We start from the raw sequence: 16,468 nt of genomic DNA on the forward strand, positions 1-16,468 counted from the left end.
TAACGAATCAATAACAAATTCGAATTTTACAACATCAAGTTATCTTTCATTTTTTGGCAACTAAATGACCAGTTACCCTTGTCAAAAGCCCAATTTATGGAAATAAAACATATATGTAAATATTTCAAAAACTGTGAATATGGGTTAAACTTGTACTTGGTATGATTTTTTTTAAATTTTATAACGTATTAACGTCTGTTCAGGTGAGCTTTTAAAATATATAGCAAACTAGCTAAACCCCTAGTTAAGTCCATTGTACTGTGAGCTGGCGTGACTCGCCCAAAGGGAGCTTTCTTGCAGTTTTGAATGAAAAGCTTTTTCGCTGGTTACAATGGGGCGCTGGGCTAGGGGAGGGGTCTCGCCTCAACGTGAATATTTTCAAATTGTACATAGTTATAGAAAAAGTCAAGAAAAAACACAAATCGTAAATTTTTGAACGATATTTCACTGAAATTTGTGGAAATGACACACTTAATGCAGTTTTATACCAAAATTGAATACTGTATTTTCAATTTAGAAACGTATACATTAACAGAACCACGCAAGAAAGTAACATTGAATAGTAAGCGCTGAACTAGAAACATGAAATAGACTTGGTCATTAAATAATGATATCCAGTTTTTGTCTTTTGCATTAATCCCGACTGATAATTCATGGTCACCAGCGTTCTTTCATGGTATAAAAACAAAGAAACCACGCCTGGAGCACTTAATAGTTACGTTTAGACGAACAGTTTATGTAGGGGCACCAAGTCAAGAAAAGTGAACATGGATAGAAAAGAGAATGAAGGCGGTAGAGCAGTATTATTTACAGGCGTATTTCTACACATATATTACAGACTGGGAGAATGATCGCATTATTTAAGATATACATAATTCAATATAAAATCTCGAAATAAAAATAAAAATCTGATACAGTCATAACGATTCAGTTCCACAATTGACCAGTACCCCACACAGGCAGTGACAGAAGTGTAGTAAAAAGGTGCTTACGACTTAAATGATTGTCTGATGAACATAAAGGAAAAGAGGATTGCATCCTGGCTGCTCGTCGTCACTCGGACTAAAACAGAAAAAAGGCGATGGACACCGGGTTCTTGTAATTCCCTCTTTGCGGTGGTCCTGGCAGACACAACAAACGTGGGGCATTTCCCCCATATACAAAAAATTAAAAATATATATAGATATATATATATCATGCAAGTGATGGGGTGGGGGAAAGGTGTGGGGTCCATTGAAAGCGCTTGAAAAGACGTGCTTTTATGTTTTGTTTAGTCTGTTTTTTCCTTTTTTAATAGTAATATCAATTGGTCCTTTTTCCCGATAATTCATAAAGTTTATTCAGGTCCATATTTCCTGTATATATTTCTCTTTTTGCGTATCATACGTCGCATTCCGAGTCACTTGATGTTACTGAAAGAATTGACGTGCCCGTGTCGACTCGTTCTGTCATACTGGAGACACTGGTGGTTGGACTGGCCGCAGTTGATGGTGATTCCGCCGAACTACGTGGGGTGCAGCCGGATTCTGAAAGGGACCGCATGCCATTCTGCCCTTGGTGCTGGAGCCTAGCAAAGTAAGAAAATGGTGCACTTTTAGAATATTTTACGAACAGTATTTATCATTGTAAAACATTCCCCAGTTTCTTTGAACATTATCAGAGCACCTCTGCTCACCAGTGCTCTAAAATAATTAAAGAAATAATGTAAAGTGTACTATTATAGGACCTATTATTGCAAAATATCACAAAGCCCTGGATCTTGAATGATTAAGTCTACACACCAAAACACTGGCCCATCATCAAGATCTAGTTTACTTCTGGGGATATTTATTTTGTTATGCTAAATATGTGTTTTACTTATTTATGTGATCAAATTGTGTGACGTCAGTGAATGGTTATAATGGTTATACTGCATGATCAAAATATCATGATCTTTTATACAGCAAAATCATTCAGTCACGTAACTTAAGTTTAGGCTTAATATAACTAAATTACATAAACATGAATCAGTCATGAAAGTGTGTACCTTTTCCTATTTCCAAGAAACCCAATAATACCCAGTGTTTGAAGAGAAAGTTAATAGCATCTGAAAAAACACTTCCGTGTTGCATCTCATTTGTAAAAAATATTTTATGTAATTTAGAATTTCCCGAATGGGGCAAACCATTAATAATCGGCCAAGAATAAGAAATACACCCCAAAGTTTTCTGAATGTTTTAAAAGAGATTTTCCCTACAAGGTTTTCAGAAGAAATTTAAAACAATTTGCATGTTCAATCTTATGTTGTAAAACTTGTCTGCGTTTAAGCACGTTGTGATAAAACAATTCTGAACTTGAGGATTTCTAATTGCGACCGAGAAATGTCACTCGTACCGTGTTTATCTTTCAGTTAGATATTATTTGTACTGCATTGTTTTCGGTTTAATCTAAAAAGGTACACATTTATTAGTAGTAAAATTATCAAGCATGCTGTGTTGAGAATGACGAAAATAATGGAAGGCTTTTGTTGCTTTTAAGCTTTTTAAAACTTATCGATAAATATTTCTGACAAAATATTTCACTATATATAATATTTCTGACAAAGTATTTCCCTGTATATAATATTTCAGACAAATTAATGTTCTCATTAATTTCAGTGTGTTAATATTATAAACGTATTTTCATCTACGTACATGTATTAATGTTCTAGCTGAGACTTTCTACATGATATACACGTTACAACACTGTCGTCGTTCTTTTCCCTTTGTGTTTATGTCTCCAAAATCTATTTTAGCATTTCAAAATTATCTCTGTATATCTACGTTTATATTTATTTCTGTGTATGTTACTTTGTTTATACGAAACAACGTGGCCTACCTGTTTTTTGCTGCCGCTGCCCTGTCTCGTTGCCTCCGGTTTTTAAACCAATTTCCGACCTGTGTAGGAGTGAGTCCAGTGGCTTGCGCCAGTTCCCTTTTCTTGCTGGGGTTTGGGTAGGGGTCTTGAAGGTACCACTCCCGTAACAGACTCCGCGTCCGCTCTTTGAAACAGTGCGTCTTCTGCTCACCGTCCCAGATGGTTCTAGGCAGGGGAAACTTCTTTCGCACCCTATACTTATCAACCGGTCCTAGGGGACGTCCGCGTAATTTCTCGGCCTCCTGATAGTGAGCCTCTAGCCACATTGCCTGTAGTTTGCAATGCGAGTCCTTGGTAAACTTGTGGTTCTCCAAAATGTGGTAGAGATCGCGAAAATTGCCCGTGTGGAAGGCAACCACGGCTCGGGCACGTAGGATGGATTCATGCTTGTTGATCGCTTCGCAAGCGCCCGGCGCCACTGGAAGCGACCATAGGAAGCGACCCAAGCGCTCGATGTCCCCGGTCTCCTCGAGCGTCTCGCAGACGCTCGCCACTTGCTCTGGAGAGAAGTTTAAGGTCGGTAGCTGAAACATTGACAAGTCTTCAGGAGACCTGGTGCTGGGCGCGCTGCTCGCCAAGAGCAGAGGGCGATCAGCAAAGTTTGGCAGGAAGAAATGAGAGGGATAAAGCTCTAAAGGCGATCTGAAAACCATGGAAATGACCTGAGAGAGGATGAAATTTGCCAAGGAAAAAAGAACGACGAATTCAGATTGAATGATTCAATAGCTATCGCCTAATGACACCAGCCTCATAATATCTCCCCCTAAATCCACCGTGAGTGTAGCATTGAAATATTTTGTTTCGCTTTTCTATTGGTCTTCTCGGTGTCGTTGTAGGGTTGTCATGGCAGCCCTGCCAATCACTGTCAAGCGTGCCAATCATTAGCCAGTACGTAGAGGCTTTCACCACTTCTGCTGCGCGCACGGGGGGTTATCAGGAACTCCAATCTCAACAGCACCCTCCCTCCCGTGACTCGTGTGAAGTCGAAGCAGAGGCTCGCCTATTTGTTGAATGGAATGAGCAATTAGTGGGTGGAATATTATTGTGATCTTAACGAGGCTCGTTAAAGTTAAGAAGATATGTAGGGAGAGAAGGCAGGGGTGGGGTCTCCGAGACAGTCGCGGAAACGGGAATGCACATTTAAATGTTAAAACGGAATCTACCACAGGATGCGCAGATACGCTACTGCATTCTTTTGCGCCTCGTATGAAGAGAATTTTGTGGAGAAGAGACGATGCTGCGGTTGCTCTCTGAAGCGACAGTAGCCCCTTAAGCGTTGCAGTTATATTTGTCATTAAGAGATTGACTTATATTTGTTCGCAAGCTGAACCCCGAAGGATCACTTTTGATGCATTTTGGTACGATTTGGCTACGAAATAACCGCTATTCGCACGCGGACAGTGACAACACGGGGTAAATAGTGGATGCGCATCCCTGGCTGTGGTGGCGCTTTGCTCACAGACTAAGTGCCGCATAAACGAACATAATTGTTGAAATACTTTTAAAGTTAATTTTGCTATGTTGCTTTGTTATATAATACCGATTATTTTGAGCCACTTGAGGTCGTTTAAATTTGAATGCCTATTGGCTGTTTCAACAGAACGAAAGGCGTAATCTATATGTCACGAGATTCGGCTTTAAGGGCCTTTTGGTATGGGTTTCATGACTTGCATCAAAGGATTTACGCTGTATTAGATGCTTCAAAATGACTTGTCCACTCGGTAAAGAACAATGACCATATTGTGGAAACACATATGAGGTGTGATGAGAGCCACACACCATCCAGTTCTCATCTCTGCCAATGGTTATGCATGAAAATGGTCATGAACTCCATTATTCAGATATTTTTAGGAGTGCTCTCAAAGACGTGCATGTTAATATGATTAAACAATCTGTGTGAATATATTTTAAGGTTATTTTCGTTATTTACTTTTCGCTGGTTTACCACTAGCCACCTTCACAGTTGATTAATATGCTCGTGTTGTTAATAGAATGAGGTGCGGGAAAAATACCCTAATAGATGTATTGGGCCAGGTTGTGTCTCCATGATCAAATCTGTTTGATCTTCTGTCACAGGAAACTATTGCAAAGTAATTTCAAGTGGCACTTGAAATTGTCCCTTTGAAAGCTTTTTGGACTGCAACTTAGGTTATTTCATTTTAAAAATCACGCTGGTTTGCTTGGAAAGCATTTGATGACGGAATGATATACTGGGTTTGTTTTGCGGCGTGTTTAAAATAACTATATTCTGGAGGCATAAAATAGGATTCTGAGATTATTTGCAAAATACGCACATACTAGTGGAAATGCAATAAAAAACAGTAAAATGTGCAAGGTGCCTCAAAATCACTTTATTTAACATAGCCTTTGTTTTTGTTAAGCATGTCATTAGCATCCTAAAGCAAGTTTATTCACCTGGTCTAATCGCCTGTTTATCTCTAAGCTTTCATTTTTCTATTCCATGTAAAAACAGCGGGGAGCAAGCTCCTCAGTACCGATGAACGTTTATCTCCCTCTTTGTTTTGTTTTTACTTAGAAAGACCCTGAAGTAACGCATTAGGATTACATGTTAAATTGCACATACATTATTTAAACGTGTGTTTATATAATTGCTTCAGTGCTTTTGAGCGGAGTGATCAGGGATTTCAAACTTCAAGTCATTTCTACGCTCTTTGCCTTATAGCTTAAATAAACCTAAGAGTCGTCACAGCATGCGCGAGAGCACTGGAAGAGCTCGACCGTGGAAGGCAAGTGTACCATTTCTTAGCTCTCTATTCAAACTTGCTCGTTATCATCACACGAAAATGTGTCCTCCCATCCTCTCACCAACACTGGCAAGTAACCTTACAGCATGCATGAATAATTTCGTGCATTGGCATTGTGTGTTCGAGGAGGAAAGGGCAGGGGACGGTCTCTTCTCCGCTGAAATGTTTTATTTTATTTGATGCACATTCACTTTGCTATTTAACGTTGTCGATCCGGAAAACTGTCTCCAGTGACGGCTGCGGAATTTAGTTCATTTCAAGAGACCTCTTCTCGCCGGAGAACTGTGGTTTGCGTCTTTTTTTCCTATTCTCCCTTTTATTTCAATGAACTACGTCACTTAGTAAAACTTTATTTGGTTCCTTTGACTATGACACATTGCTCACTTTTTACTTTTTCTCTTTCGCAGCACTTTTATATGTCTTGTCGTATTCAGTTTTCCTTGGTCTGTTTAAGAAATTATATTGCTGGTTCTGGTTCTACTTCAACAGTTATGGATCCAAAACGGAATTGATGATGAGGCATGTTTGGCTTGCGCGAAAGCGGACGTCTCGGCATCCTGTAAGTTTGAATCACATTACTTGTCTTAAAGATAGCTAATGGTTCTGAGAGACTCACCAGAGAGTTTTGCAGGTTCTTAAGCGTGTTAGAGCTTCGTGAAATACACCGATAGGCAATAAGGACCGTAGATTAAACAAGCATCGTTCAGTACCACGCGTATTCCCATCTTTTCGCTTGTGAAGTTTTCATGCTTCTTCTCTCCGTGAATCATGCGAGACAAGTGCAGCTTGCAGCGCTGTGGGGCCGTCGTAACGGGGGCACAAATGCCCCTTTCTATTCTCCCAGCTCAGGGTCTTAACCTCGGCTGTATTTTGATACGACTGGTCTTGTTAAATGAAGGTACCTTAATGAAGGCGCTTTATTATTTTACTTCAATATTATGTCAAACATACTTGGGTATAGCCAGATATCATTTGGATAAATTATAATACAGAATTATTTATATGCTATTAGCGACAATTTATAATAGGAAAGCTAACAAAATAAACCAATAAAATTGTATTCAGTACTTTAAATGACGCTCCAGTTATTAAGTTCCAGCACCCCAGATACAATTTAGTCAGTTTTTTCCTTAATTTGGGAAGGAGCAATAGGAGAAATGTAGAGATCCCCCCTCCTCTTTTATTTGTGTGGTCTCATTAAGTGGGCATCCTGCTAGGTCTGCAGAGTTATACGGGAGCTGTCCAATCACTGCATTTGCACGGCTTGTTAGCGACATTTAATGAGGGTACTCTGCGAACCAAGTGAATGGAGCTTCAATGTTAGATTTACCTTGTGTCAACTCGTTACTTCTAATGAAGCCATTGGAGGTTTTGCTTGTGAATGGATGCGGACGCCTGGAACTGCAGGCCCTCTTTCTTCCGGTTTGTCTTACAGCTATGATTTGACCCAAAACCATAGTCTGTGTGGTTTGTGGAGGATGTGCATGGTATTTGGGCAGCTCGGGGGAGTTACCAAGATATGCGTATGGCAAAAGATGGCTACCTTCATCCATTTTATTTTGCTTTAATTGAAATGTTAATTTCAGGACCTGCGACGTGAGAAAACAACATATCCTAACGTTTCCAACTTCGACATGGATCTACACAAACAAATCCACAAATCTCCAGGACGTATCGATAACATTTACATATTACTATTGTTTGATTGCTGCTTTATTTGTCCAACTTATTGTACAACAAACTTAAGCACGTAAATTGTATGTCAATTGTGTCTGTCTGAAAATGATACATAATCTATAATAAACGAATATTATTTTAACAATAGTGATTATTATTGGTGTATTTTATTGTTTGATACTTATATGTAAAACATATAGTTCTATCATAATAATTTGCAAGAATGTATTATTAAAAAGAAAACAATTACTGTTGAATTAAATATTGTTACAATCGACCTCGACAAAAAAGATCTACATTAATAGCCAATTCAACAGTTTTACTTTATAAAAGTTTTTTAGTTACCATTGAATGTAGGCTAATGAAAATCCGTTAAATATACTCCTATAGTATGTTAATATAACTATTCGTAAACTTTTGAACAATAAAATACTACGTTAAATTATGATTTTAAAAGTCAGAACTACACTGTTCTTTTACATTTCTGTAGGTGATAATGATTATTACAACAATATTATATACGCATCTCTAACTTTACCAATTAAATTAGTTTGTTCATAAACATTGGTTTTACATATTTAATATATATTTAATCTTTTTTCATAGAATTTTAGAAATAATTGGTTAAAAATTAGACGAATGATGACCTTATGTTAACTGGTTTAAGAAGTAGCCTACATGAATAAGACGTGTTTAGACATAAATCCCGTTGTTTTACTCAGACAATATTTCCAACTCTTGTAATCTGTGAGTCTTCGAATCATTTAATTTACATACAGTTCTCTTTGGAGATTTTTTAAATTGGCAGACACGAGTCTGTGCCTTTAGTAAAACAAGCCAATCTGGAGCAAATCGTCAACAAGGGCAAATTATTAGCGCTTCAGTTGAGCTACAGTTGAAAGGGCAGGCCCATTCATGAATATACTAGTCCATTTTACCTCATTCATTCATGATTTATAATTATTTTATTCGAGTAAAATTCATTCAGGTGTAGCCTGATCTTGGTGGTATGTTTTTCTTCAATTATTTTTACCTAACGACAAATTAAATACATGCGTTATGATCTTTTGTTTCAGTCTGAGTCTCAGTCTTCAGAGTAACTTCTTTTTTAATTAAGAACTTTATCACTAAACTGTATGTGCCATCGCCAAGTCTTTAAATACACTTCAGACTTCATGAACATTTAAGGGATTCGAGCTTGCCTAAAACGAACGATGATTTTTTTAGTGAAATAAGAAATACATCCAGAGATACCATTTACTCTTATATGAATTACAATAGTTGTTTTGGCTCACTTGCTTGCAAGCGTTCAGTTGACAGTAATGTTGCAAAATGTTGCCTGTCTAACGTGCCGTGTTTAACATAAGTCTTTTCGTCGTCCTTAATTTGACAAGAAGTCAAGTGACTGAAATTATATGAGTGAAACCATCAGCATAGCCTATTTAAATGAGACGAGCCCTGCTATTGTGACTTGGCGTGTTTTTGTTTCTGTTATCGACAGTATGACAGTGAATATTGTTCGAGAATGTAAAAATAATAAAAAATGTGCCCTACATCAAGTTTTTTTATTTACTAGAGCGTTTGAAAGTTGTACCTTAAGCCTATTTATTGGGTATGCAATTATGAGTATGTTACTGATGGGGTCTTAAAACTTCAGTTTTTATCCAATGCATTTTTTCCAATGTAAAATTTTATACTATCACAGCATAGTTAAGCATTAAATTAAAAACGTTTTGGCTTAGTGCTTCTGCGTGACCTGTGCTGACCTACATAGGATCTTATTATAAAGGTTACCATAAAGTCCTTATGTAAGTCATATTATAAGTCTCTATATCTCTGATATCAACTTTCTGTATAATGCAATTCAATAAACGATTAAACAAGTTACGACGCAAAGCGTGGAGATACTGTTAAAATAGAAAAACAACAGATGCAAAAAAGTGATTTTGCGTAGATTTATACTGTTGTTCCTGTGCTGCTGGTTTGAAACAAATCTTCATCTTCCTTTTTTAACGAGACATACACTTAGGCCTATGCATACTTGGTTTTAGCTTACAAGACAGTGAAAGCACAGAATCGAGAACTTGTTATTCATGGTTGAACAGCATCTGTCGATTAGGATTTCTGTCTAAAGAAGAGTTTGACCACATAGATCAATAGAGGACGTCTGGACTGCTGCAGGAGATGTGATGCTCTGCATCGCTGTGACGGGTACAAGCCATCAACAGGTACCTTACAAAAAGAATAAAACCCCACACCACAGACAGGCCGCTGCTAAATATATTTTTTCCCACGAAACAAAGACTTCACTTAAGTTAGTGCTGCAAAACTCAAGTACAAGTACAAGCAGAAAACATGGAAAATTACCATCGAATTAACAACTATTAAAATAAAATAAAAACACATGCAATAACAACAACAAAGCCAATTAGATTATATTGTGACACAGTTCTAGATACTATGTAACTACAATTTAAAAATATAATAGGCCTATAACTATCATTTTAAATATAATTTAACTTCAACTTGATGTTATATTTTAGAAATGGTAAGCTAAATCTCAGTTAAGAATACTTTTTTACAGAACCAAACTAAGGATCATTCACAGGAAGTCACAAATAAAGCCAGACTATCTAATGGCTGGAATACACTACAAAACTTTTAAAATCTGAACAATTTTTTTAAAACTAGACATTATACACTAACTAACACACTAACACACTAACTGATCAAATCTAGAGACTGGCACAGACTTTCTGCAACAAGTCCAGACTGAAAATCTGGGCAAAATCTGAGCAAAAGTCTTTAAGTGTATTTTAGCCTTAAGGTGTAGGTCTCCTGCTCAAGAAAGCTTTTTTTACTCTCTTGACAGTTTTAATACTGTTTTATTTTACTCTCTCTCCCTCTCTCTCTCTCTCTCTCTCTCTTTCTCTCTCTCTCTCTCTCTCTCTCTCTCTCTCAAATAATTGTCTGTTAAAAATGTATAGACGTTTTTAAAACATTTCTTTAAATAGATGATTGATTGGGCTAATTGAAGATATCATGAACATGTATGATTCACATTTTAATTAAATGAAGATTGTAAATTAAGACTTTGGTCAGGAGTTCCTGCTGTAAAAGTGTCTGCATACTACTTGACAGTGTTGGGTGTATCTAGTTACTAAGTAATTAGTTACTGTAATTTAATTACTTTTCCCTTGAAAAAGTAAAGTAAGGGATTACTCATATGTTTTCTGTAATTTAATTACAGTTACTTTTAATGTAATTAAACTAAATACTTTGTGAAATATATGGATGTGCAATAGTGTAATTGACATCAAAATTCAGAGTCTTACTTTAAAATCTGTGCTTTAATGTATAATTCTCACATTTGTAATACTTTGGTCAGTTAATAATATTATTTATTTGAATTAAATAAGCCCTTTCATCTCTATCCTTGAATCACTTAACTAATAAAATTTGATGTAGGATATAGAACGTAATTAGTAATGAGTAACTAAATACTTTTTGGACTGAGTAATTTGGATAGTAATCTAATTACTAGTGCTGGGCCGTTAACGCAGTGAGACTATTATCGCGCGTTAAAAAAAATGTCGCCGTTAATCTATTCTCAAAGTTGGGTTGGGAGCTGGGTCTATACTACGCAAGCTATGATGACTTTCACCTTGATAGTTTAGCGCGGATGTATACCAGCTTAACTGCACTGTACGGGGCGAGAACGAGATTTTTCAACTCGCGTGATTCGCGTCATTCGCGGAAGCAGAAGCAGCCTCATCATCTCATAATCAGGGCTTCATTCGCGCGATTAACGCAGCAAGTAGGTCTATTGGCTCTTTGCATTAACATATAAATCACTCGCGCTTGACACGCCAATCGCGTTTGGTATGATCACAACATAACGTTACTGTGAAATTACCGCATCAAACGTGACGTGCTAACATGCTATGAAGCTGCCGGGTTTGCTTCAGGGAATATACATTTTTAAGAAGATTCCCAATAGAAACATCGACAAGACTAAGGTTGTTTGCACATTGTGCAATGCGGAATTGGTTTAAAAAAAACACTTTCTCTCAACAGGTAGTGGTCTAGCTTTAGTTGAAACCAGTAACTTTGTATTGAGATCTAATGTATTATGGTTCCTGTATGACATATCGCTTGTTGCTCCCTCACTCTTTGTAAATCGCTTTGGATAAAAGCGTCTGCTAAATGACTAAATGTAAATGTACTGTAGGAGCTCTTCCAGTCTCAAGTACCACCTAAACGGAAATCATCCCTTAGCTAATGCGGAAGTAAACACAAGTTCATTTTATTGAACATAATTTAATTTTCATCACCAATTATCATAGTAGAACAGCTTTCTCAAGCAGTTTGTGATGCATTTTGGAAACAGGAGATGAGCCCCTGGTCTAATGCGCCACCTGGCTTGAGAAACCCGTTCTCAAAGACTTACTTTTAGTCATTATTTGGGTAGCACACATATTCTGAATGCCATCGGCAGAATTCAAATGAGCCATTTTAATCTAGATTAATCTAGATTAATCTTGGAATTAATCTAGATTAAAAAAAATAATCTATGCCCAACTCTACTAATTACACTATTAAATATGCAATTAGTAACTAGTAATTAATAATTTTTTCAGAGTAACTTACCCAACACTGCTACTTGACTATCGTTTTTGATTCACAATTAATTATTTTCTTTAGAAAGCTGTACATAGTATCCAAATGCTAATGTTTATTTTGTGTTTAGTGGACAGCCACTTGCAACCAACTTGCAGTTGGTCGATATGAGTTGACTAGGAAATCGCCACTTGACTATTTTGCTGTTTGTGCGAAATAAACGCAAACAATTGAAACACGTAGGCCTACACTTCTGTTGCTTTTATTTATATCGCTGGTTTAATTGATTCTTTTTTGCAGACGATTATGTATTTTTAATAAGTTCACTTAACTGAATTACAAGGAGATAGCAGATGTCAAAACATCTTTAAAAGGTTTATTTGCGCGACGCATTGTCCCACACCTAAATGAAAAATTCATGACTGGCAGCTGTAACCTGTAGACCGCTCTTTCAATGGCTGATGGGGACCTCGGCCACTGTTTTTAATAGCCTACTATATTGATTCATGATCTGTAATTCGTTGATATGGATTGTGAAATGCTCCAGTTGAAACGTAAACGAAACACAAAATTAACCAAATTAGTTTTCTAATTTTGTGACCTGCAAGGCACTTGTTTTGGTTTGATAAAATTTTAGCAAACATCCATTTGCTTGCATGAGTGCAATTCTTGTTTAGGCCGCACGTTCTATGCATTTGCACCCTGACAAGGTGCATCTGAAGGCGAAATGTCACGCGGAGGTAAAGGGAAGTTATTGGGAGGCTGTCCTACCAGATTGTCCCGCAGGCCCGTGGTTCACTGCGGGGTTAAAGAAACTGTTAATATCTTTGTTTGCTCTCTCCGCCAAATCCTTTTCCTTCCTAAAGGAGGATGTGTCCTGCCCAGCAGCGCTGCGCTCACCGGCTCGCACCCATGTTTGTTTTTATAGGTTTACAACATTGACCAAAACAGGAACACAAATAATATTGCAACGTCACAAACTGCACGATATGGTCATGTCTTTGTGAAAGCAAACACCCATCCTCGACTCAAAGGGAATTCTTTTGTCTTTGGCTATTTTTGTCTTCAGTAAGCCAGAAAATCCACGACTGCACAGCTGTCTGTTTCCATGTATGTGGTAACATCTAAATGAGGGGTAACCTGTCATTTTCCTGCAGGAATACCTCACTAGAAGGCAGCTCCAAAATGTATCAAATGCAAATAATAAAGGTGTTCATGATGACATGAAAATTACATGCGCATTTTGTTTGAGCAGGGATAAAATTAAACAAGAGAGCAAACAATTGCACATAACCACTCATAAACACCATGCCACCTACGACATTGTTGATCAAGTACAATCTATTCAGATGTACAATGGCATGTTTAATTGACTAAAATACTTCTAAATTCATTTTGTTATTATTGTACAATAATGATGCATATTCTGAGAAAAATCATAAACAAGCTTAATTTAATTATCGGTTGTTAAAATGTACTATTTAGAAGAAGAAACATCTTATGTGTCTCTCATGAAGTGGTGCCTGATACCTGCATATGATGTTTCATGTATTCTTTGCTCGGTATATGTTCTGTACACTTCACTGAGTTATTGGTGTTGACTTTGAAAGCTGTGGTTCACATTACTTACATAGCTTACAGTATTTTACCCATCAGAACAATAACACTGTTTGTCAGCCTGTCACTACTCGGATGGCTGAGCTGCTAGCTGTGTGTTACTGTAAATGTGTGAGAGTATGAGATGGAGAGAAAAAGTAGAAAAAGAGAGGCTGAAAAACTTGTGTCCTCTGTATTCCAGAACATGACTCGAGGCTCTTTACAGTCGTGTTTGTGTGTCTTTCCATGTGTTGATATTGCCTCCATTAGCCTCATTAGATCCGTTTAGTTGCAAAGCATCACAAACAAACTGAATATCATTACAGCTCACATATCTCTCTCTCTCTCTCTCTCTCTCTCTCCCTCTCTCTCTCTCAATCTCTCTGCTTCTTTCCTATTGTCTCACTATTTTTTCCCATATTAGAGTTGTCTAATATGTATCAAATGGTTTAACAGATGACACCATAGTAACTTAAATACTATCCAACTGTTTGTATCCTTATTTTATTGTGTAGCCGGTACAAATCTTTTTTTAATTACATTTTATTATTTCAAAATTCTCTTATGTGTATGCAGGCTCTAATTAAACCAATAAAAATTATATCATGTGTATTTTTGTTTTGTTGTATCATCAAGACTACATAGCACTCTCTTTTCTAAGGTCAATACATCGATCTACAATCAAACCTTTGCATTGGGGTGGCTGCAATTTTACATTATATACGTTTAGGTCATACACAGTCTTTGTTTTTTAATGTTGCAGGTGATGTATTTTTAAACAGTGACAAATAAATGAGCTATTGCATCTAATCAGTCTACTTTCATGCATGTCCTTATGTGCAATGTGGTTTATAAGCTTATGACGATAGCCAGTAGATATTTTGTGTAAAGCGCAGTGGAATGTTATGTTTTGAAAAATCCCACAGTTGTCTTGAAGGGGATATGTCTCTATGCATAAAGAGAGCAAAATGTTAACATTCCAGCCATTGACACTGACATTTTGTTCTCAGTACCTGACATGTAAATAAATGAGGCTGGTATGTGCCATTGGACAAATGTGGAAAAAACAAAATGTAGTGGTGTGTAATCCTGTATCTGAGGTATTAATCCTAAATGAAATTCCATAAAAGGATTACTAGAGTGTCACAGAGAAGCCGGTTAAGAGTACCGAAGGTAATTTGTAACCTTAGCAACTACTGGAAATGGGGATTATCACAGCCATGTGGGCTGTCTTTGTGGATTGGGCCAAAGGGAGGTTGCCCAGGCTACAACCAAGAGTCCTGAAATCATCATAAAGAGCCACAAATATACATGAAGGTATAATAATTTAAGATGGTACTACCAAACCATTTTATAAAAAAATTTTTTTGGAAATGTAATTACATTTTAGTAACAATAGACACATAAATTGTGTTTAAAAGGTTTTCCACAGCGATTCCGCAGAAGAACCAATTTTGGTTCCACAAAGAACAGTTCTTAAAAGAACCATCTCTTTCTTACCTTTTTATAATCTTCAGATATTAAAGGTTCTTTATGGAACCATGTAGACAAAAAAGGTTATTCTATGGGATTTTGAAGCACCTTTATTTTTGCATCTGAGTAAATGTATTCTGATCTATTCCTTTCTGGGCTGTTTTCTGCTTCTAAAATGACAGCAACTTACATAAAATACACTGCTGCATCTTTTTTTACAGAGCTGATCTATAATTGACTTAACTAACATTAAATTTAACATGTTTATAATGGTTCCTAGAAGCTCGAACTCGAAGCAAGAAATTCAGTATACCACTAAATCTGGTAGACATTATCCAGCAAGTTTAACCACTTTCTTGTTGGGACTTCTCAAATGTCTTATTGCTTAATCATGTGGAAGTGACAACAGCCAAACCCTCTCTCTCTCTCTCTCTCTCTCTCTCTCTCTCTCTCTCTCTCTTTGTCATTCTATTTTCATTTCTTTTTAAGTTTAGGGAAGCTATTAAAGCAACCGTAAAAGGTTTCACAAGTGACATTTGCTGACATTCAAGGAAGTGCATTTATCAGCCAAGTAGAGTTCACCTTGGTGAATGAAATCCATTTGTGCCAGTGTCTGTCTGGTGGCCTCTCTTTCTCTCGTTTGCTCTTTCTTTCTCTACCGTTATTTCTCTCTTTCTCTCTCTAAATTGATGCCCAGCGAATGGGGAAATGGCGAGGTGGTGCACGGTGCGGCAGCTGCTCTCAAATGTCACGCTGGAAAATCTTTAATGGGCTAAGTGTAGCCTTTCCGGCCCCAACTTGCCAGGTAATCAGAAATCTCTGTGACTCCTTTCCCTCCTCTCTCCTCTTCCCACATTGCCAAGCTCCACAGGGCCACATCCCAACATTAATTACACGTTATTCTGTTTGAAACTCCACCGCAGTGAAACAGATAGACTGCCTTAAAAGTCAAGACACTGGAGGATGAATCTCTACTTGGTTATGCATTTATTATCTACAGTGAAGCTTGTCGTATTCATCACTTGTTTCAGAAAATGTACTGGAACTCTTGAAGACCCACACATGACTCATAGGTACACATTTCCGTCACTGTGCTAAGTTAACACTTCCTTAAAGTAACATTAACGCTGAAGCTGTTCCCTATGCTCTATCAAACGCTTAAATTTTCTGATTTATTTACAAATTATTTTTCTTTAATTGTCTGTTTTAATAGGCTTTATGTGAAAAGGTTGTAAAAATCTTTCCGTTTATATTGTGATGCATTCTTCTGCCACATACATTTATAATAAATACATTTTAATAAAAAATAAACGTTGTTGTGTGAATTTTATCAGATTTTTTTTTGCGAAACCCCCCAAAAATATGATTGTGTGACATGCCATCTAGATTGTAACATACTTTTTTGAAACAGAGAAGATCTTCGGATGTCAGAGATTTTTTTA

General features: G+C 37.0%; 1 protein-coding gene across 1 annotated transcript; it reads right to left on the minus strand.

Moving 5' to 3' along the window:
* Nucleotides 1-751: 751 nt before the first annotated feature.
* Nucleotides 752-3,642, minus strand: six3a (SIX homeobox 3a). The gene is made up of 2 exons (XM_056761066.1): nt 2,857-3,642; nt 752-1,567 (listed from the first exon to the last, which is right to left on the minus strand). Exons 1-2 carry the CDS (start codon nt 3,546-3,548, stop codon nt 1,381-1,383), a joined length of 879 nt encoding a protein of 292 aa, XP_056617044.1. The 5' UTR covers nt 3,549-3,642; the 3' UTR covers nt 752-1,380.
* Nucleotides 3,643-16,468: the final 12,826 nt, after the last annotated feature.

The sequence above is a fragment of the Triplophysa dalaica genome, chromosome 11 (genome assembly GCF_015846415.1).
Source record: "Triplophysa dalaica isolate WHDGS20190420 chromosome 11, ASM1584641v1, whole genome shotgun sequence".
In the NCBI taxonomy this organism is placed as follows: domain Eukaryota; kingdom Metazoa; phylum Chordata; class Actinopteri; order Cypriniformes; family Nemacheilidae; genus Triplophysa; species Triplophysa dalaica.

Coding starts and splice junctions, on each gene's coding strand:
- six3a (XM_056761066.1), bottom strand. CDS start 3,548: ATGGTTTTCAGATCGCCTTTAGAGCTTTATCCCTCTCATTTCTTCCTG. Junction 1,568..2,856: donor GCAGCGGCAGCAAAAAACAG/GTAGGCCACGTT, acceptor TTACTTTGCTAG/GCTCCAGCACCAAGGGCAGA.